At 43.0% G+C, this 22,190-nt stretch overlaps 1 protein-coding gene across 27 annotated transcripts; it reads left to right on the top strand.

Annotated features, from left to right (window-relative positions):
* Window positions 1-521: 521 nt before the first annotated feature.
* On the top strand, window positions 522-21,196 carry LOC147639557 (uncharacterized). Of its 27 annotated transcripts, none has more exons than XR_015265084.1 (9): window positions 527-596; window positions 7,504-7,532; window positions 7,638-7,833; window positions 7,912-7,998; window positions 11,739-11,929; window positions 17,972-18,468; window positions 18,563-18,692; window positions 19,913-20,285; window positions 20,452-21,175. XR_015265084.1 is itself a non-coding variant. In XM_086792676.1 (4 exons), exons 1-3 carry the CDS (start codon window positions 539-541, stop codon window positions 11,918-11,920), a joined length of 327 nt encoding a protein of 108 aa, XP_086648802.1. In that variant the 5' UTR covers window positions 532-538; the 3' UTR covers window positions 11,921-11,929; window positions 20,452-21,196. The 27 variants fall into 27 exon arrangements, 5 of the variants coding, with proteins under 5 accessions (XP_086648802.1, XP_086648793.1, XP_086648770.1 ...); XR_015265088.1 differs by lacking the exon at window positions 11,739-11,929 and adding an exon at window positions 17,803-17,860 and having other exon boundaries at window positions 7,638-7,725; window positions 20,452-21,173; XR_015265085.1 differs by having other exon boundaries at window positions 7,638-7,725; window positions 20,452-21,173.
* The last annotated feature ends 994 nt before the right edge of the window (window positions 21,197-22,190 follow it).

The raw sequence follows: 22,190 nt of genomic DNA, 5'->3' as shown, positions 1-22,190 counted from the left end.
GGACACAGGAAGTTAGAATGTTTGATGTGGCAGAAACATGAACAAGAGTTGTGGCGAGTGGCAACCAATGTAATGGGTTCGAGTACAACCCCTACAGCAACACAAGAAGTGTTGGGGCTGTCACACTAGGTCACAAAAGAAACAGATGGAGAAAGCAGAAGCCACAAAGGATAAGGCAATGGATGGGTAGAGCAGAACAGAATCCAAATTGTGGGGACCAACAAGGAAGTGCATAAAGTGTTGGGATGCATTTTGGTTCACACCAAATGCACCCAATGGCGTCAAATGGACGCCCAAATGCATGTAAGTATGTCATTTCGAGGTCGGACATCAAGCAAAAGAGAGGCCGGACATGGTTCCAAGTGATGCCAGGAAGAGGCCAAACAAGAGAGCTTTGCGTTGGGAAAGTGGCCAAAAATTGACAAGTGTCCGAGCATCCAAGTGTGAAGCGACCGCCCAAGTGTGAACACGTTAAGTGACTATAAAAGACAAATTCCTTTGTATTTGATCTTCTTCTTCATTTGGCCTTCAAGGGAGCATGGCTATGGAGAAGTTTGAGCTCAAGAGAGCTACGCCTGTACATGGACACCCACAAGGTGATGGATTTTGATGAAATGTGATGCCCATGGGGCTTAGCTAGATTCCTTTCTTGCTTTTGAGTGTGTTAGGTTAGCTTGTTTACGTGTATGTGTCATGTGGTGTGTGTTTGGGTGATTAGGGTTTGCATTTGCTTATCTTTTGGACTACTGACGCCTCCCAAACATACAACCAACATTTGGTGCGTCTGTCGGGAGAGGACTAGCCTCTCTTTCGGGCTGGGGTTTCCTTGCTTGAAATCTGATTTTCTTTCCCTTGTTTGATCGGTGGGCTTGTACCGCATGCACGTGATCTTTGGAAAGAGCATGTGTTTTTGTTTGCTTTGCTCTTCCTCCTAGAGAGTGGAGAGAGGGAGATTCTCTTTCATTTTTGTCCTGCATGGAGAGGTGAGAAAGAGAGCATTGAGAGTGCAAATAGAGAGGGGAGCTTTGGAGGTGGCATCCTCTTCAAGCAAGAGAATGTGGGGAGAAATAACCTTTTTTTTTTACTTCAAGAGAAAGGTGAAAGAAAGGAGTGGCCTCTCTGGGCTCCCACAAGGAAAAGAAGACGGGTTGCGCAGTGAAGAAAAAGAGACGAGCTTAGAAAGAAAGGGCGACACAAGGGGTTTGTTCCTGACACGTAGGGAAGAAGGGAGAGGGCGACATAGGGGCAAACCCACTCCTCTTCTGAACAGAAAGGCGGCCCATCAAGCTCTCTGGCATGGCGAAGAAGGGTGGCGGCCAGCTACAAGGGAGAAGGAGCGAGGGTGACGGCCCAGGTGACTGTAAATTAACCACTGATTATTATTATTAAGACAGAGACAGGTTGAGAGAGATAATACGTAGAGAGAGAGACTTCGGTTGTTGAAATTCTGTTATATTAGATTCATGAGGGCGTAGCCCTGTTGTTACACTAGACAAGTGAGGGCGTAGCTCAATCCTGTATAGCTTTTGTTGTGAAATAAGTGCAAGCTCATTGAAGAAGGCGCTCCTACTGAACTGGAAACGGCTAGTGCTTGGATCAAAGAGTCTGTAAGCTTTCAGGCCCAAATCGTTCGCCATAGCCAACGAACACCATCTTCGTGGCACGAGCATCAAGTTTGTGCCTTTTCTGAGCAGGAACAAAGGGGTAATCTGGGCATCCAAATATACGAAGGTGAGAAATGTCTGGCTTGCACCCAAACCATCTTTCAAAGGGAGTAATATTTGGCAAGGTTGAATTGAAGAGTCTGTTTTGCAGGTAGCAAGAGCCTCTTCCCAATATGAGTTGGGGAGACCTGCAGTTTGCAGTAAGGCTCTAGTGGAATCCATGAGGGTTCTATTCCTACGTTCCGCAACTCCGTTCTGTTTGGGGGTGTATGGGACAGTAAATTGGTGTCGGATTCCATGTGTTTGGCAGAAATGAATGAATTCATTTGAGACATGCTCGCCTCCACTATCAGTTCTAAGTGTTTTGATTGTGCTATTAAGCTGGTTTTCATCTAGAGTCTTATAATGTTTAAAGCGATCTAAGACATCAAATTCGTGTTTGAGGAAGGAGACTATTGTGGATTTTGTATAATCGTCTATGGACCTGAGAAAGTAGGTTGACCCTGTAAGTGAAGGGGTGGGCATGGGGCCACAAAGATCTGAGTGGATAAGCTCAAGAGGGCGGGTGGTGTCATTAGGAACTCAATGGAATCTTCTTGGGCCCTTTTATTTGGTAGTTTAAGGGAGTCAAATCTTTTCTCTTAAGAAGAAACGTTCTCTAATTTGAAGCTTCAAAACGGCTACTTTATTCGAATTTGAATTTTGGAGGGAAAATGAAATTTAAAATCTAGCGGGTAAAACCATATCATGTAACATATCTATGGAAAGCTCTTGATGCGTAGATCACAGATCTAGATCTGTAATCTCCGCTTAAATTGGAGCTTGTATGTAGAAGTTATGGAGGTCCGAAAATTGTAAAATTGCCCCTCCTTTTTGGGGGAAAAGTGCACCCTTTGACCACTCTTACACCTCTCTTAATAATCACCCATGGTTTTTGCTTACAGGGCGGGCTCCTATTTGTCAAAAAGTTAAACGTTTCCATAACCTCATGGCAAATTAAAGGGCCCAAAAAGACTCCATTGAATTCCTAATGTGGTCGAGACCGTGGGAAAGGTCTCTGGCTTGACTTCCCATACAAATAGTCTTCACAAATGTCTATGTGTGAGGTTCGAAAATTGAGACCATACACTAGATGATGGGTTTGCATTTTTTTAATTGATTGAATGTGGGGATGACCTAACCTATAGTGCCAGCGTAGAGTTTCTAACTGGGATGTGGTTTGGCTAACGGAGGACATGGCATGGGCTGGAACCATAGTGACTCCTAAAGGGTATAGGTTTCCATGTTGTTTACAGGTAAGATGAATAGGTTGACCGTCAGCCATGTTTACTTTGATCATGCAATAGTCATGATAGAACTCAATTGACGAGCCATTTGCAGGTGCTGCACTTACCGACAAGAGGTTCTTGGCCAGCCCCGAGACATAATAGACATGGTGAATCTGTGTGTATTGACCGGTTGGCAACTGTATGGTGATTTTCCCACAACCGGTTGCTTCTTGAAGGCTGTCATCACCCAATCTTACTAGAAAGGGGGATGAAAGGTGTTGGAAATCAATAAGCCATCCCTTATTGTGGGTCATATGATGTGTGGCACCTGTATCAAAGTACCACACATCCGACTTGACACTATGGGTGTGCATATCAGCAGTGAACAGCTGCATTGGGGAAGGGTACTCATTTGCTAAAGGGTGAATTTCATTTGCTAAAGGGTCGGTTTCATCACCTAAGGCAACATTCGCTTGTGCAGGTGGTCTATTGAATGGTTGGTTTGCCTGTTGTTTAGTGCGACACTCCCTCTCAAAGTACTCGATTACAGAAAGTGCAGTGTGCATTGGGATTGAATGAAGTTCTGTAGGTATTTCTAATTTGTGAGGAACCTCGTCTAAATGAACGATTTTGATTGTTTCCAAATGAAAACGAGGGCCTAGATTGACGAGCTGTTGGAGGAGAGAAATGGGAACCGCGCTTGGGATTGTACCGGTTTGGTCGTCCAAAAGGGCGACGAGATGGCCTGGTCGTATTTGCAGCCATGGCCATTGGTGAAGATGCTTGACCGGAAGATGAGATGGGATCGCTCATGACTTCTTCTTGAAGTATTCGCCTAGAGAGCACAAGGAGGCTCAAGTTTGCTGCAGTGGACTATGTTGTTATGAAAGATTTCCATGAGGTGGGTAAGGCCGACAACAGCATCATTACGAGGACAGGCTCAGGAAAAATAAGTCCACACTGAGCCGCTTGATCCACAAGGGCATGCCAATTCTCAAGAAAGGCAGAGGCTGATTGTGATTCAGCCATCTTCAGGTTTGTTAATTGTCTGTGTACTGCAACTTTGGGGGGCAAGATCTCGATGGTCATACAATTGAGAGAGGGTTGACCACATTTCAAGTGCTGTATTGCAGGTGCGCACCAGTTTCAATTGGCGATCTCCTAAGGCCACAAAAATTTCAGATTGTGCAGCAAGATCCTTACGGTCTTGGAAACTTCCAGTGCACTCCTCCCTAGGCTTCCCTAGGTGTACACTCTTCTCAAGAGCCCTCCAAGCTAAGGACACCCTCTCCAAGAGCCCTCCAAGCTAAGGACACCCTCTCCAAATCCCCCCCCATATGCAGCGACTTAAACTTAGGCTTAGAGGTCATTCCTACCAGTAAGCCCTTAGTTTTCAACAAGCTTTTCCTACCCCAAACGAACTCTGTTTTCGAATCCGTTTAAACCAGTAGAATTCTCTCTTTCCTCTACAAGTTCCTAACATCTTATATCCATCGCATTCTCTCTCTACCCCCTTAAAACCCAAGTGCTTCTATGGCGCCAAAACACCGCCGAATTGAAGAATCGCACGCTGCCCAAGGAGGGAATGAAGCGAATCGCGTCCCTACAAACGATTTCGCTCCTCTTGAAGCGAATAGGCACGAAAATGATAACCAAGTTGGTCATTTAACAAGTTTAAGTAAATTCTCTCTTATGAATCTTAATGTGAAGATTTGAATAATAGGAGAGGAACCAAGGTTAAAATCCCTAGTATAGATGCCCTAAAGTACCTTGTGGGTACTCTAAAGTGAAATTATAAGAAAACAATCTTGCTTTTGAATCATTGTCTTTCTGAAAAGATGGTTTTTGTTAATGTGTGAATTCATTGAAAAAGGCTATGTCTCTTTTTATTGGATATGCTACTGGATTATTGCTAACATGCAGGTACAGCTTCTCCCCCCCTTAGCTAAACTCCATTCTTGCCTGTGTAGTTGGGCGGAGGATATAGCAAGGATGGAGTTTAACTCCATCCATCCCGAGGGTTGGCTACCTCGTATGCAGTCCTATATGCCCATAGAGCAGAGAGAAGTTTCTTGCCCCAGTCAGTGCGGTTGGCTTCTATATTTTTGGTCAGAATGGAGCAGAGCACCTTGTTTGTGCTTTCTGCTGGCCTGAGGGTAGTACAGTGTAGATTTCCAATGGAACAGAGCACCTTGTTTGTAGATTTCCAATGGAACAGAGCACCTTGTTTGTGCTTTCTACTTGTCCATTGTCTTGAGGGCAATATGGTGTAGATTTCCAATGCACAACCATGAACTCACTTAGCAAATGGCTCACCACTTCATTAATGAAGTGACTACCCCTATTGCTAACTAGTTCAAGTGTCTTGTGATGATATGGTTATAAAGAAATTTGGCAGTTGTCCTAGCATATCGGCATCTTTCTTCGTGGCTTTGGCTTCAATCCATTTCGTGAAATAATCCTTAGCAGCAATGATGTATCTGGCCTATCAAGTCCCCACTTCTCAAATGGCTGCCCCATGACACAATGGGGGTCAATGGCATTCTATCTTTTTTATGAAGGAATGGCCGTTCTCTAGCATTCATCACATCTTTTTGTGAACTCGGCTGCATTGCCAAAGAGTATAGGCCACCACGGTCCTGCCAAGAGGACTTTTTTAGCTGTAATATCGATTGCAAAGTAGCCTCCTGCTGGCATGAGCCAACTCAAGCATAGCAACATAGTTGCACTCTGGTACACATCGACGTAAGATGCCATCTTTTCCTAACTTATACAACTCTCCTGTGATGAGTTGATAAGGTGCAACCCTTTTGATCAAGCATCAAGCTCGATCTACTTTCAATGTTCCATCTATGGGTAAGACATTTTGGCAAGATAATGAACGATATATTCGGCCCATCAGGAACAATGCTGATAGCAAATATTGCAGCATCTTTTGGGAGTTCATGATGATGATTGTGAAGTCAAACTCCGTGAGGATCAATAGCCATCTTGAGATTCTCCCTATCACAAATGGCTTATTGAACGAGGTAGAGTAAGAATTGATGGTTGACATAGAAAACAAACTTATTTGCTAATAAGTAGTGGCGAGACTTCTTGACTGCGTAGACCATTGTGAGTGGTGGTGTAGTTCTACTCTACATCATTGAGTTGACCACTTGTGAAGCTAACAAGAAAATCCATGTTATGCTCCCCACACTGTGCCAATACACCCTATAGCATATGTTGAAGCATCAATGTGGACATGGAACATGATGTCCCATCGAGGTGATCTGAGAATTGGTGCACTTGCCAAGGCCTTTTTGAGTGTTTCAAAGGATTTTTGGCACTCTTCTGTCCATTCAAACAGAATGACAAACTTATACAAAGGTCTTACAATGTCAACATAGAAGATAATGAACCTTCTATAATAGCCAACGTGTCCCATGAAGTGTTGTACCCCCTTGCAGGCAGTTGGTTGGTGGTGGAAGTTCCAAGATGAGCTTGACTTTATCCTCATCAATGAAAATCCTATGTCTGGAAACAATGTGTCCTAGGATGACTCCATGTCTTACCCAAAAATGGCACTTGAGAGGATTCAATGAGATTCTATATAGCCGACATCTTTCCAAGACTTTGTGCAGGCAAGCAAGGTGTTCTTTCCAGGAGTTGACATAGAGGTCATCTATGAAAACTTCTAAGAAATCTCTTAAGTACTCCTTGTATGCTATACACATTAGCCTTGAAATGTGTCGGATGCATTTGTCAAACCAAATGGCATGACATGATATGCATATGTTCCCCATTCTGTGGGCAAAGGTTATTTTGTGTTGATCGTCGCAGGGGTGATTATAGCTCTTGAATCTATCAAGGAAACTATAGGCTTCTTTTCCTACAACTCGCTCTAAAACATGCTTTGTGAAAGGTAGAGGATAGTGATCAATCACGAACTTAACTTTTAAAGGTTAATGCACACTCTCAACTTTATGTTCTTCTTAGGAATAATCACTATCAAAGATACCCACTCCGTGTGTTCAATCTCTTAAATGAATCCTACCTCTAAGAGCTTGTCAATATCTTCTTTTACAAGCTTAGAGTACTTTGGATTCATGGGATATACTCGTTGCTTTTGATAGGTCTTGCACCATCCATTATAGGAATCGTGTGTTTTGCTACTTCATGTGGCACTCCCTTCATGTCGTCAACTGTACTTCCAAGCAAAGCAATCCTCAAATTCTCTAAGGAGATCAATTAGTTCCTCTTCTTCTTATGCTGACAACTTTTTTACCTCAGTAGATCCATCATAAGAAGTTCCAGGCTTTCCATCTTGAGAGCATTTAGATTTTTCAAAGCGAACAAACCTCTCTCCTATTTTGCACTCCTTAAAATGCCCACGGACTTGCCGAAGATCCTCCTATTCATCTTCTTGTTGCATTTTCTTTTTCGCTCCACTCTACTGCTACCATGGCTTTTTTTCGTGTTCTTCCTGCAGAATGTGTGAGTTTAGGTTCTTTCTAAGTTTCTATTTCAACACCAGCTTTGCATAATGAGGTTATCTTGTCTAACTCCATTTGCCATTTTTGCGAAGGAAGACTTCATGAGAATCGACGACGGCTTGAACGTACTTCAGCTATGCTCTTCATTTCCCGCTGAGAATACATACGATTCTTCTTTTCTTATTTCTTTTTTTGAGTCGCAGGTTGATGCGCTCTACTCCTGTTTGCAGTTTCTAGGAGTTGATCCATGTAACATCTTCTGGGAATTCTAGAGCAGTGGGGCTGCTCTCAACATGTAGATACATGTTATAGCAGCAGGTGCTAGGCCTTCTTGGGTAGAGAATATGGTTCCCATCTTTTGAGGCAATATATCCATTGTGGCCAAGATATGTATTCAATTCTCAGAGTCGTTAGGCTTTGAAAGAGGTGCAATTTCTTTGTCTAATGTCGAGTTTGGTATACCCTCTTGACAGATTTTGACTGACGTCCTGTCTCTGGTCACAGATTCTGTCTCACAAAAGGTTCTCCAGTCATGGGGTGAACTTTCCAAGATTCCATATCTACCCATAAGGTTTGATCTTTCTTTTGGAGGTACACTCTGTTCTCCCCCCAATCGTGGATTAATTGTGCTACTCTCATGAAAGGTTTCCCTATTATGCAGTAAGAGCTTGGTTGATGAGTGAAGTTCATGAATGACAAGGGAATGTTGGAAGTTCATTCCAAACATCTTAATCTTGACATTATATAAGAGTCCCATTGGTCTAGCCATAGCTCCATCAGCAAGTTTTATGATGAGTGTTGTATTTTCAAGCCTTGGTTTCCCTCATTTTTCCCAACATTGTTTTGTGATAATGCTAACTCCAACTCCTTCATCAAGAATTACAGTGACTTGATGACATTCATAGCTAATAGTAGGGACGTAACATTTTGTGTATCGTTTTCAAAGTACTCTCCCAATTGATTTATTGACACATTGGGGAGTTCTTCTTCACTCTCTTTGTGCTCCTTGATGTACTCAAAGAGTCCTATTTCTTCTTCTTCTTGAGCTTCCTCTATGTACTCTTCTACCCCGGGCTTTAGATTGCCATTCATCCATGTCTTTAGATCATTCTAGAGCATAGGGCTACTTTGTAAAAGCAACTCCAATGGCATCCGTACTTGTGTAGATAGGAATGTATGCAACCCTACGGTGTCTCTTGGGTGCCTTGTGTGTCTCTGTGGTCTTTCCACCTTGTGTGCTCGTGGGCGGTGATACACAATATGGTCTCTCCCTAGGATGACTTGGAATGTGCATAAGGAGTTCATCACCCAAAATCTTGGAATAGATGGTTTCCAAGCCCATACCCAAAGGATCTGATCTAGGTTCTGAGTCTAGTACTTCAGCAACTTTTGGAATTGCTGGTGAGGTTGGCTCTACATGTGTAGGGGTGAAGTCCTATGGTGGTTGAGAGGGACTTACAGATTCGAGTTTAGCTTGTGTTACCCTCACTAGGTCCTGTGCTTGCAGTCGTTACTTCTCTAACACAAGATCAGGGAAAGCAACAGTCTGTGGTTCTCCATGGTTGTGCCTACCCTCTGCTTATCCTTCTTCTTCTGAGGAAGAAGTCAAAACAGAAGCTGTGTCCGGTAGATCCACTTTAGATAACAACTATAAGCAACCCTTTTCCCTCTTTCTTGGATTGTTTCCTCCTTGCTTTCTTTGAATGTTTTGCCCCTACTTGTGGATCTGAGTGTGATGGGGTTGGGTTTCCTTACGGTCCCTCCCTAGGCTAGGGTCTTGTGGCCTATATAGATGCAGTGGCTAGAGCTCGTCTGTTCTATAAACATGTTATCGCATTGAGAGGAATAGTGTGGACCATCCCATCTCTAACGCTCAACAAGTTTATCCCAATGGTGTACTCTCCATCCTTTCCTGTGTTAGGAATTTCTGCTCTTCGAGGATAGTCTTTGGTGTTCTATACCACACTCTGTGCATAGAGGTGTGAGTATAGTAGCTTAGGGTGCTATAGGTAGTCCTCATCTCACTGGACACTCTGCTATCCTATGGGGTCCTTGACAATGATAACATTGCAGTGGTGGTCTCTTGGCCATCATATTCATGTCCTTACCTCTAGCCTGAGGCACCATCTGGTACACTGGGTACTTGTTATCGCCATCTATGACATAATGGTTGGCTAAGCATTTGTCCTAGTTGTGGTTTTTGTGGTTCAGCAAATGTGGTCTCTCGAAGGAGCCTAAGTCCTCTTCTACCTCAATTTCTTCTAGAGCAGCCTGATGAAGAGGGATCACTCTAAGTGCTGGCGGTTGTGGTGGTAAGACAGGTGGAGGAATAGGTGCCATAGGTAACCTAAGTATTCCTTTAGGGTTTTGTGCTTCCTATGGTGCACCTAGGGCTAGTCTCGTGGGTGGTGCCGACAAAGCTAATGCAACAGGCAATAGTACAGGCACTTACCTATGATTGTTGGGGTTTCTATAACACTGGGATGTCTCATGGTTCCCCAATCATGCATAGTAAGCACAATACAACATTTGCCTTGGCCGTAGTTGTTACAGACACGCTGTGTTGCTTGCTAGACAACACGATAGTGCAGTGAAGAGTTAGATCTGTAGATGTCCGACGCGCCTTTGCGCAGCAAGTTAAAGACACACTCTCTCACTCTCTCTGCTCACTCACAAGTACTCACTTGACACTTCAATACAAAAGCATACACAAGATATGATAAACTGCAGTATATTACACTTGTTTACAAGAATCGGATGATGTCCGATAGCAAGCTACTGTGCTTGACTCTCTGTCCCTCTCTCAAGCTACCTTGCTTGACTCTCTTCTGTGCAGTATATCTTTAGCTTTACAATGGACTCATTCCGTTATGCTAGGCCACTCGCCCACTACTCGAGGACTGGTTGACATCCGTCTGTAGACTGGCAGACGATTACAAAGACTGTGCGCGGAGGCCTCTTCATGGAATCATTATAAGTTATTGTTACAAAAAGGTGTATCCACATTAGTGCTTATGGGCGGCTCCTTTGTTAGGCGGCGGTCGGACAGCCTGGCCGACCGGTCAACACCTGGCATGCCTGGTGGCTTGTCTGACACTCGGACAAAATATTACCAATCTTTGTCATAGAGTGGCGAATGCATGGGTTGCCAATCTTGCTTCCATTGATAGCTTTTGGGGAGCTTTTCTGAACATCCCAGGCCCCAATGATCTTTGGCCGTCCTGGTTTCTGTCGGATCGATGATCCTTGCAGCGCTGGGTGGGTTGTCGCCATCTTGTCCATTTCATGTAAGGCAAATAGAGGTGTGGACCGTGTCCACGACTCCAGCTCTTGTTGGATGGCACATTCAGCTTCAGTTGGGACTCGGAAGGGTGGCAGGGCGACAGTGTGGTGTTGTCGGATTGGATGCGTGGGACCCGTCGACCGATGCCTCATGTCATAAGACCTCCCACTTTTCTTGGGTCAACTCTGCCAATCCATCTTTGGACACTATATGTCAGAGTAGCACTCCACTGGTTACTGCAAAAGCACATTTGCGAGATTGAGTTTTAACTTGGTTTGTCTGCACTTGTCAAAGCATAGCATGAGCTGATGCAAGTGGTTGGCTTGTTTTCCAAAGACATTGAAATCATCCACAAACACTCTCATGAAGGTTGTTAGATATTCATAAAAGATCTCTTGAACCATCCTTTGGAATGTCGCGGGTGCATTCTTTAAGCCGAACATCATTACATTGGAAGCAAATGCTCCCCATTCAGTGATGAAGGCTGTCTTTTCCCTATCTTAGGGTGTCACTCTTACCTGGTTGTAGCCACTAAATCCATCCAGGAATGAGTACATCTCATGTCCTACAACAACTACATCAAGCATCATGTCGGTGAAGGGTATTGGAAATGAATCAGGTACTATTGCTGCATTCAGCTTCCGATAATCCACACAGACCCTGAGTTTTCCATTCTTCTTTGGCACAATCACAATTGGAGATAGCCAGTTTGCCTTCTCAATCGGATAGATGAATCCAACTGCTATCAGTTTATCAATTTCTTCTTTGACTTACCTAGCGTAGTTTGGATTCATTCGATACCTTTATTGTTGGATCAGGGCTGCATCTTTCTTGAGGTTGATCCGATGGTGATAGAAGCTCGGATCTATGCCTTCCATGTCTGAGTAGCTCCATGCAAACATGTCTTTGTAATCCTTCAACAAATTGTGCAGTTCCTCTCGGATTTTTCCTTTCAGCTTTGCACTAACCTTCAGTATTTTTGGATCATCAGTAGTTTCGATGTCCATGTCTGACAGCTCATCCTCCGTGACCCTGATGCTTTTTTCAGATATTATTTGTTTTGCCTCTTCGAATTCAATCCATCTTTGGAGTTCTTCAAGGGATTGTTCTTCACAGCTCGGATCATCCAACTGTGTTCTTCTGATGCTCTATTTCTATCCACTGTGGCTGGATATTCAGCACAAATGGTACATATATGGACATGATGCTGTCCACATTCACTTCGAATAGAGACACCAGGTATGGGTTTTCTCTGAGGATTCTTTCTTCCTCATCTTCTTCTATGCCGTCCAGCAGGTTGAGTCCTTTTGCATACAGCGGCCTATTAATCTATTTGACCACTGTTGTTGGTTTAACAAAGATGCGAACCTTCTTCTTACCTTTGCGGATGGTGATCTCATCCGTTTGCCAGTTTTGCTTGATTTTACCATGCATGAGCTATGGTCTTCCTAGTAGCATCTTGTATGCTCTAGCTATCTGCTCCATTTTGAGCACTACAAATGCCACAGGGAACTTGCATCCTCTGATGCTGATCTCCTCATGTTGGACTATTCCCAATGGTCTGACTCTTCTTTGATCCACCATTTTTACTGCAAAAGGAGTAGGTTGCATTTCTGTGACACCTAGTTCTTTGGCCATAGTCTCAAAGATAATGTTTACTCCGGATCCTCCATCCAACAATACACGTGGCGCATTGTGTGTCCTCGGATCTATAATGTTACTTCTGTGATTGTGGTGTCAACTTCTAGCACTATCTCAGCCTTGATTGTCTAACATTCCACTTCTTTCACATTACTTGGCAGACTTTCCTTTGCATCTTGATCTGATCCTGAAGGTTTTTGAATAAGCTGTTACATGTAGTTGGGTACTAAGGTGAGCAACTGATCTAAAGTTATGCTTAGCTTTAGATTGATTAGCTCTTCCCATAAGTCGTATTCGAAAGCTTTTGTATTTCCTGATGCGCTTGCCTCAGAAGAACTCCCACCTTCGTTTTGCTTTCCATTTGTCAGGTCGAAAGAGCCACTTACTTTGTCAGAAGAGCTTTTGCTTCCTTTTTCTTTGTTGGAAAGGTCTTTTCCTCCTGTACATCCCAAGACGGAAGAGCTTTTGCTTCCACCTGTTCCTATTTTCTCTTGGTTGAAAGAACTTCTGCTTCCGCTTTGTCCTCCATGTGGGGTTTTTACTGCATTCCTCCTACTTGCATCCTTGGTGCATCCGATATTGTGTTCATCCAGTATTCTGACCTAAACATGGTTTGCTGCTCCCCTGTATTGTCGGGCTTTTCTTCCTTAGCACACTGTCTTCTTTAGCTATGGTGTCCAATCTGAAGTGCACTTTTTTGGTTCTCTTGTTGTCAACATGCTCGAGGGTTTGTCCTTCCTCACCATGCATTTTCAACTTTCCAAAGTTTCTGATCTCTTCTGCAGGTCAAACACACTGCTTTGGGTTGCTATGTCGAAATCGACATTCTCGGACCCTGTGCATCTTGCATCTTCTGTGCTTCCTGCACTTCCCTGGTCGCTTCTTGTCTAATTCTGGCTTGCTCCTCCAAATCCAGTTGTCTGGCGGTCTTCAGCCCTGGTGTGTCGGACTTTTTCTACATAGACCTTGTCATTGCATTCACTTCAGGTATTGTTTCCATCGGCTGTATGTGAACTATGTTCACTACCCAGGTTGAGCTAATACTTGGTTGGTCGAAAGGTGTTCCTTGCAGTTCACTGCTGTTCTTCTACCACAACGGACAGTCAGATTTGTGGTGGCCTAGAGCCTTGCAATAGTAACATTGGAATCCGCCCTCCGATTGTTTTTGCCGTCGACCTCTGCCTCTTTCTTGATTGTAGTATGCTCTTGGGTAATGTGGCGCTGCTGTCAGAGTAGGGACAATAGCATTGACAGTCGTAGTGCTCCTATTTTTGTTGTTGTATCCGCACACTTCTATACTGTGTGTGAATGTCTGGCAGATTGCACAGGTCGGAGCCATTTTACAGTCCTCCTGTATATGCCCTTCGTTCTTACAACATGGATAAAATACATCCTTTCTAAATTGTGATGTTGATGCAGGTTTGGAAGTACCTCCAGAGTTGAGCTTTGCAATTGTAGCCACCAAATCCTTGATTGTGACATTTTTGTCAGCCTTCTTGCCTTTCTTCTTTTTTGCCTTTGGCTTTTCTTCTTCATCCGAATCTTCTTCTTCAGATTCTTCTTCGGACTCTGACTCTTTTTCATCGGATTCGCTGTCCGATTCTACCTTATTTTTGGACTTCTTTTTGTCCTGTATCTCTTCTAACCGTTTTGCAACTTCCACAAGTCCGTCAAAGCCAGTATCTTCCATATTGAGTGAGGCAATTGATGACTTGAGCTTTGACTGGAGCCCTCGGATAAACCAGTGTGACATGGTTTTATCTATTGGTCTTTCATTTGGGTCTAGCTTGTTTCGGATTGATTGGAACTTTGTGGCATAGTTCTCCACTGGAAGATCATTCTGTTTGAGTCTTCGCATTTTGTCCAGCATATGTGAAGATGTCTTCACAGTTTGGAACTTGTGTAAGAAGGCCTCTTTGAGCTCTGCATAGGTCTAGAAGTGGTCTTCCTTATACTAAGAGTACCACTTCGTTGGAATGTCCCCAAAGGTGGACTGAAAGGTGTTCATTTTCCTTTCATCCGCCATATTTTGATTGCAGTTAGTTTTCCAAGCGGACTCAAGTTTTGCTATGTGTGTGTCCGGATCATCCTTTTTCTTTCTGTTGAATCTTGGCCACTTAACATGTGCTCCCTGGTGGGCCATTGGTTTGATCGGATGCAATGGTATAGCTGAACTCCTCCTAATCCGTTAGGTGCTTGTTGCTATTATTGCTAAGCTTGTTAGAAAGCACAAAAAAGGGTGTTTCGGACTATGGCTTCAGCAAGCTGTTGGGCAGGCCCTGGATTCTGAGGGTTATTCAGCTACGTTTGTTAAACTGTAGGGGTGGCAGCAAGACATTTTCTTTCAGAGACAGGTTGCTATGGATGATACTACATAGTGAGTTTCAAGAGTGAGACTAGCGGGGTCTCTGGTTCAGATAATTGTACGGATTCTTCCTAGGCTTCTTCTCTAGGTCTTCTTCTTCTTCTTACCACCGTTCTAGCGGCTCACAACAGTCTACTCCTGATCTGCTGGTTCCTTGTCAGCTTGCGTCTTTCAGCAAGCCGTCTTCAATCCTCTCTCCGGCCGTTCCTTCTAGGCATCTCTTTCCCCGAAAACTCTCAGTTTCCCCAGTAGGATCGCCAAAAGTGTTGCTTGCTAGACAACATGACAGTGCAGTCCAACTTGTAATGGAAGAGTCGGATCTGTAGATGTCCAACACACCTTTGCACAGCAAGTTAAAGACACACTCTCTCACTCTCTCTGCTCACTCACAAGCACTCACTTGACACTTCAATACAAAAGCATACACAAGATATGATAAACTACAGTATATTACACTTTTTTACAAGAATCAGATGATGTCCGATAGCAAGCTACTGTGCTTGACTCTCTGTCCCTCTCTTAAGCTACCCTGCTTCACTCTCTTCTGTACAGTATATCTTTAGCTTTACAACGGACTCATTCCATTATGCTAGGCCACTCGCCAACTACTCAGGGACTGGCCAACATCCGTCTGCAGACTGGCAGACGGTTACAAAGATTGGGCACGCAGACCTCTTCATGGAATCATTATAAGTTTTTGTTACAAAAAGGTGTATCCACATTAGTGCTTATGGGCGGCTCCTTTGTTAGGTGACCTACCACTGGTCAGACGGCTTGGCTGACTAGTCAACACTTTGTACTTGTTCATTCGACAAATAGCACACCGGACTAGGTCTTGTCTAGGCCCTTGAGGATTTCTATTTTGGTTCACTCTCCATTGTTGGGTCATTTCTTGCTTGAGGGCTGCACAGTGAACTCCTCGATAGGCTTTGGATCTGCTATGTCCTTCCCTTTAGCCTTGGATTATGAGCCATGAGAGGCTTCAGATGCAAGATGCAGCGCTAGAGAATTGTTCTCTTGTCCTGTTACCCTTAAAGTTGTCATCAAAGTCCATTACACTTTGACAACACCTCTCAAAGTCTATGTGTCTTTGGGCATACAATGCATTGTGCAAATGAATGTCACGCAACCCTTCTAGGAATCTCCCGAGGACGATTAGACTCTCTTTCAAGAATCTGTTGTCTCGAGGCTCACATCTAGACTCTCACATCAACACTGTAGATGTCGGACCCTATTGATATAGTCTCTTATGGATTCCATTTCTACTTGTTTCACATTGTAGAGTTGGTCTACAATGCTCCAGCGGTTTCCTTACCTAGAATAGCCAACTGTGAAGGCAGTCTTCAAGGCCTCAAAGTTTGCCTCTTGTCCTCAGGTTTTACTGACTTGAACCATTGGCCAACTTTTCCTTCTAATGTGAGTCCAAAAGCACTCATTCGAGTTAGATCATCAACATGGCCAAAGGCATCACAGATTTGTTCAAACATCTCTAAGTGGGAGACATGATCTCCTGTTCCATCAAACTTTGTTACAAGTTTGGAGATGTGGATCGGTTTTGTCCTTTCTACCCTTGGATTGACAACGGTTGGTGCAATTGATGTTGCAAGTGCTGCCAACTATGGAGCAAGTCCTAAGGGTACCCCCTTCCTATTTCCATTTCTAGGTAGAGAGTTTTTGGTGTTAAACCTCTAGTTTTTGGTGTAGCTATTGGATGATAGGGTTGGTGGGTGGAAGCACTCGGGTGGTAGGAGGGATCTAGCCTTGGGTCTGGGTGGTGCATGAACGGTAGTCTAGAAGCTATCACACGGGGATCTTCATAGTAAAAAGTGCTAGCGTGAGCTGCGTATGAAGGTCTTGGCCCTTCCATGTGCACTCCAGTGAATCAGTCTTGGATCAGTGGTAGTGGGAAGAGGAATCAATCCTCTAGAGATGGTTGTGGTAGTGTGGTAGGTGCAGGCCTGCTAATGGTGGTGGCTGAAGGTAGGATTGGGGAAAATTCTCCACTCGTCAGCTGTGCTTATATTGTTGGGCCTGTTGTTTGGGCCGATGCACTGGTGACTACTCTAACCACAGGGTCGGTGGTATCATTGAGGAATCAAGAGCTGTTGTCTTCTCCAGTGGTGTTGGGTGTTGGGCAGCCATGGATGTGGTCGTGATGTTATTGTCTCTAGCGGTGTTTGGGCCGATGCACTGGTGACTACTCTAACCACAGGGTCGGTGGTATCATTGAGGAATCAAGAGCTGTTGTCTTCTCCAGTGGTGTTGGGTGTTGGGCAGCCATGGATGTGGTCGTGATGTTATTGTCTCTAGCGGGCTGGTGCCTTTCCACAAAAGTAACTGAGTACTCTCTCGAAGATGCTCTACTTTGTGCGCATTGGGAAGTCAAGAGCACGTCTAACTCTGGGGGCTTTGTCCATGCACTGAGCTTGGAGCTCTGTGCTTAAATGGTGCTCCTAGAGGCTAACCTCCTCTAGGTTTTGCTCTCACTCATGCTATCGTACACAACTCGGGGTTGCTTCACTTTGTTCCAATTGAAGGGTCAAAGCGGTATGTTGTAGGTTGTGAAGGGACAACAGAAGTGGCATCAAATGCTGTGGTGTCCTCGTGCAGCGGATTGGATCAGACAAGCTTGCCCGAACACAATCACATGTACACAGGTGTAGAGGTAAATGCTTCACAAAGTGAGCGTATTTTGGCCTCTAACAGACAATGGGTGAAGATCTAGATTCTTAGTTTTTGATTTTTTAAGGATATACATGCATATATCCTAGATATATGCGTATATTGACAAAAGTTGATTTACGTACGTATATCGAGAGTCTTCGTATATCGAGAGTCTTCATATGTCGAATAGATAACTTGTCAGAACTATGGTATATGCCACACTTGGAGATCATCACTACATTCAACCAAATCATCACTACATTCCTTGGTTGACCAAGGAGGTTTGGATGGATCAGCTTCTGGAGGATGCCAGTAGACTTCTACAAACAAGTCTTGGATTCTACTATGGGTGCTAATATAGTGGAGCTGATAATGGGTGTGAGCTTACAAGCATACTTTAGTGACATTGTGAGTACATACTTTGAAAAGGACATGAATGTAGGAACCCCCTCAAGCAAGCATTTGGATTTGAAGAACTCTTCATGTCGTTTGGTGTATAGGTATGTTTTGTTTGCTTCTACACTCATGTGAGAGCTTTGAGATGTGATGCTTGCTTAAATTTTTATTATTGATTCTTACTTAAATGTTTATTGGTGGCTCTCTTATTGTAGGTTCTTGTTGCATCTTTTAGCTACAAAAAGAATACAGTGCTTGCCAGATATTTACAAAGCATGGTGGACAGTCATCTCACTACATCAGCTATATTTAATTAGTAGGGAGAATAGTAAACCTGATGGAGCCATCTTGCTTAATGCTTGGGAGCATAAGCATTGCCATTGGTGTGGCTAGACATGAAAAAAGGTGAATGCTTGGAGGAGGAGAAAGAGACCTACCTTAGGCATGTTAAAGGTGAATGCAAATCAGATTCCAGCTCTACTGGAGAAATTATTGATGATCAAAGGAGCAGAATGGAGGAGGAATTAAAGGAACTCAAGGAAAAGGATGATTGAGATGCTCAAGCACTAGGTAAGAAGGGTGGCCATCAACAACAAGCAAAGCAGGAAGTTCTTTGAACGATGAGTCTACAACTCTTATCTAAGGATGATGGTGCAAAATATGACATTATGTGGGTGGTTGTGAGAGATATGGCCACTTTTTCATCTTGCATGTATGCATATGTTGAATATAGAATTCTATGGTTTGTAGTAATAGACATGTGAGAAACAATATATATTGAAATGATTAAACCTTTGTGTGTGTAGATACAAGAACTTTGACTACTCAAGGCTTTACATCACAAAATAAGACTACCCAAGGCTCAATTGTCTATGCTCCACTGGCAAGCTTCCATACATTGGAGGAGAGAGCCTCATTTTGTTGAAAGAGGTGAAGGTATGGAACTATGACTTTATTGTGTTGGGAAAAGAGTCCATGGAAGGAAACTTTAAAGAGGGTTTTGTGGGTGATGTGGGAGTTTTATTTGAGCTTGGGAAGGGGTGAGAGAGTATGCAATTCCAAGCCTTGCACTTGGAGTGTGAATTTAACCATGATAGACCTCCCAACACGTTCTTTACTAAACTAGTTCTTTGAAGAGATTTCTTTGGTTATGTACATGTCTCTAAAAAGTATGCCATGTTTTAGGTGACAACATTAATGGATCTAAAGGCATACCTTCTTGGAATGCATTGACTGAGGATCATGTCAAGTGCTAGTAATGGATGATGTGGGAGTTTTATATGAGCTTGGAAAGGGGTGAGAGAGTACGCAATTCCAAGCCTTCCACTTGGAGTGTGAATTTAACCCATGTGATAGACCTCCCAACATGTTCTTTACTAAACAAGTTCTTTACTAAACTAGTTCTTGGAGTGTGAATTTAACCGTGATAGACCTCCCAAAACCGTGATAGACCTCCCAACACATTCTTTACTAAACTAGTTCTTTGAAGATATTTCTTTGGTTATCTACATGTCTCTTAAAAGTATGCCATGTTTTAGGTGATAATATTAAATGGATCTAAATGCATACCTTCTTGGAATGCATTGATTGAGGATCATGTCAAGTGCTTAATTCTTGTGGCAAGTACAGTAATGGATGACATGGGATGGATACTTGTGATATGTCCACTTTTATCTATTACATTGGTGGAGCGCATGGGCTCACGTGTGCAAGCTTGGTTATAGGGTTGAGATGGATCTTGGATTTCTCAAAGCCATATCTAACATCTAAAAAGTATGCTCATCTTGGATTGCTCAGAGCCATATCTAACATCTAAAACGTTTGCTCGTTCATTCAAGGTATGCTACTTGTTTCATAATATGTGCACCCATAGTATGAAACACTTTAAGAAATTGTAAAGTTTTATAATTTGTTTATCTAGATGAGCACTATGTGCACCCATAGTATGAAAAAAATCTCAAAATTGTTATAATTTGTTTGAGCACATTTTTGCTTTGGCACTACACAAAAATTACACAAAAATGGTATGCATCCATTCTTTGACCTAGAGAGAGGACATAAGGTAAATAAAAAACCTTCAACATTCTTAGTTTGTAGGGTCTTGGAATCACTAGATTGTATTTGGGTGCTTATTGTTATTGGTCCTATGTGTGTAGGCGGGGAAATTGCTTCAATAGTATATCTCTTCGAAGATTATTGAACATTACTTGTCTTCATTTGTGAGGGCACGATGTGATGGCAAGAGTGGAGGATGGCAAGGTGCCCTTGAGAGCAATGCCACCTCTCATATTACTATTCTTAGAGGCATTATGTCCACATATAGGTACAATGTTAGATATTGGTGGTGGTATAGAGCCTGTGCTAAAGGCTACTGTGCACACATGGCATGGTTGTATGCTTATTTGATGATGACAGAGAGATATGTGAATGCTATCTTACTCCTTTTATTATATATTTCTATGGCACTGGAGCATTTGATGAGGATGGAGATGAGGATGATTTGGTTATTAATGAGGCAACTCTTGATTAGTAAGTGAAATTTTTTGGTGCACTTAAAACATCATGCACTTAAAACATCAGGCAACTCTTGATTAGTAAGTGAATTTTTTTGGTGCACTTAAAACATCATGCATTTCTTTTGAAAAATATTATTGTTTTGCCTTATCCAATCGTAGTGATTTTCCTTGTTATGCAGAGAATGTGGCAAGGCATATGGTCTCAAACTCTTCCTACAATCACTGGTGTGTTCATTGGTGCAGTAGAGGTGACATAGTAGGAGATGCATATTTGTCGATGATGAGGTGGACATTGACTAGCCACTAGTGATTATGTTGGGTGGGGATATCGATTCTCTTTTTGCCGAGTGTGCTTTCGGGATTGGTAAATAGTTTTTTTCGATTGGCTTTGTAGGCACACTACTTATGGTTTGATGAACGTACTTATGATAGGTTTTGGCACTATACTTGCATTAGGTTATTGGATTTGATAAAAGATTTTTTGGTTTGGCATTGTGGGCACAATATTTATGGCTTTATGGACATCCTTGAGAGAGGTTCTTGTACTATGCTTGCACTAGGTGTTTGGATGTGATGAAACAATTTTTGGTGTTACATTTGAAGGGCATACTTACATGGTTTGAAGGGCATATGTATGAGAGCTTTTGCGCACACTATTGGACATTGATAGCATTAGTGGGGGATGTTGTAGTTTCTAGTCCATATTATGCTTTTAACCCTATTTTAGGTTAACAAGGAAGCACTCTCTACCATCATGAGAGTAGTAATGTAATAAGTGTTATGAATGGCACTATAAACTTTGTAACTATGAAGTTAGTGGCCAAGGGCCCAATTCTTGTAAGCTTTTTTAATTTTTGGGTGCCCAAGTGTGAATAAGGGTTAGTATGTATAAATACCTTCATAATGAGAATACACAATCCCCATTTGTGCCAAATTGAGTCTCATTGCTCTCTACTTTTCTTGCATATATGTGTGTGTGTTGATATTGTAGATTGTAGCTTGTTGATTCTTTGCTATATGTGCTTCTCTTGCTTGTATGCTTCTTACATTAGTGAGTGAGAGAAGAGAGGTGTGAGAGAAAAGTTGTGTGGTTAGTTGTGAGTGAGTCCAAGCTCCCTTGGTGATAGCATTGGAGTGAAGGGAAAAGATCGTGGGTGGCTATTAGGGTCATTGCATGTTAAGGTGGCACCAAAAAGCTTGTCCGAGGAGATAAGCTAGTGCTAGTAGCAAAACTAGTAAGGTCCTAAGTTACATCATTGTGGGAAAAATAAATCCCCCAAAAATATAAAAATGATCGATTGCGTGAAGGTCACGCTCATCCGCGTAACTGACATCTCTCTCTCTCTCCCTCCTCCTCCTCCTCCTTCTTCTTCTCTCTCTCTCTCCCTCTCTACCTCCTTTCCTATATTACAAGAAGACAATACGATAGCCAACCCCGCCACTATCAAAACTCCTGTAATAACTAAGACAAATCCCTCTTTTAGATGCCCCGACTTTACATCTCAGCCACAAGTGGACATGAGTTGAATCATCAAAATGTATCTTTCAAGAGTGCACACGTGATAGGTATGACTCAAATCCACATTCTTTACCATATCCAATCCATGGACTAGATTCAAATGGTAGAGCAGAAAACCAAGGGGGGTTCATGGCCCAACACCTCACACCACAACAGAAAGCTAGGCTATCACCCCTTCTTGATATGCAAGAGTTTTGAAGACTGGCTTTTGAGAAGCCTGCTTTTGACACTATTGCATTCGTTATATCTGAAAGAAGACCTTCTGCTGGTTGGCCACCTCTCGGGGAGAGAAAATATCTTCAATGTAAGCAAACTTCTCTCTCTCTCTCTCTCTCTCTCTCATGTTTCCTCCATTGTTACCGTGGGTAGTTCCAATGGTCAATGTGCTACTGCATATGT

This window comes from Cibotium barometz, chromosome 4, assembly GCF_041138505.1.
Source record: "Cibotium barometz isolate CiBa-2024 chromosome 4, ASM4113850v1, whole genome shotgun sequence".
Lineage (NCBI taxonomy): Eukaryota > Viridiplantae > Streptophyta > Polypodiopsida > Cyatheales > Cibotiaceae > Cibotium > Cibotium barometz.
Note: the sequence above shows the minus strand (reverse complement) of the source record. Positions and strands in the feature narration are given on the sequence as shown.

Bases quoted from the DNA above. Each gene is read 5' to 3' on its own strand.
- LOC147639557 (XM_086792644.1), top strand. From the start codon at position 539: ATGGCTATGGAGAAGTTTGAGCTCAAGAGAGCTACGCCTGTACATGGA. The intron at 597-7,911 runs GTGATGGATTTT...CTCTGGTCACAG, and splicing joins TGTACATGGACACCCACAAG to ATTCTGTCTCACAAAAGGTT. The intron at 7,999-17,802 runs GTACACTCTGTT...ACATGAATGTAG, and splicing joins GTTTGATCTTTCTTTTGGAG to GAACCCCCTCAAGCAAGCAT.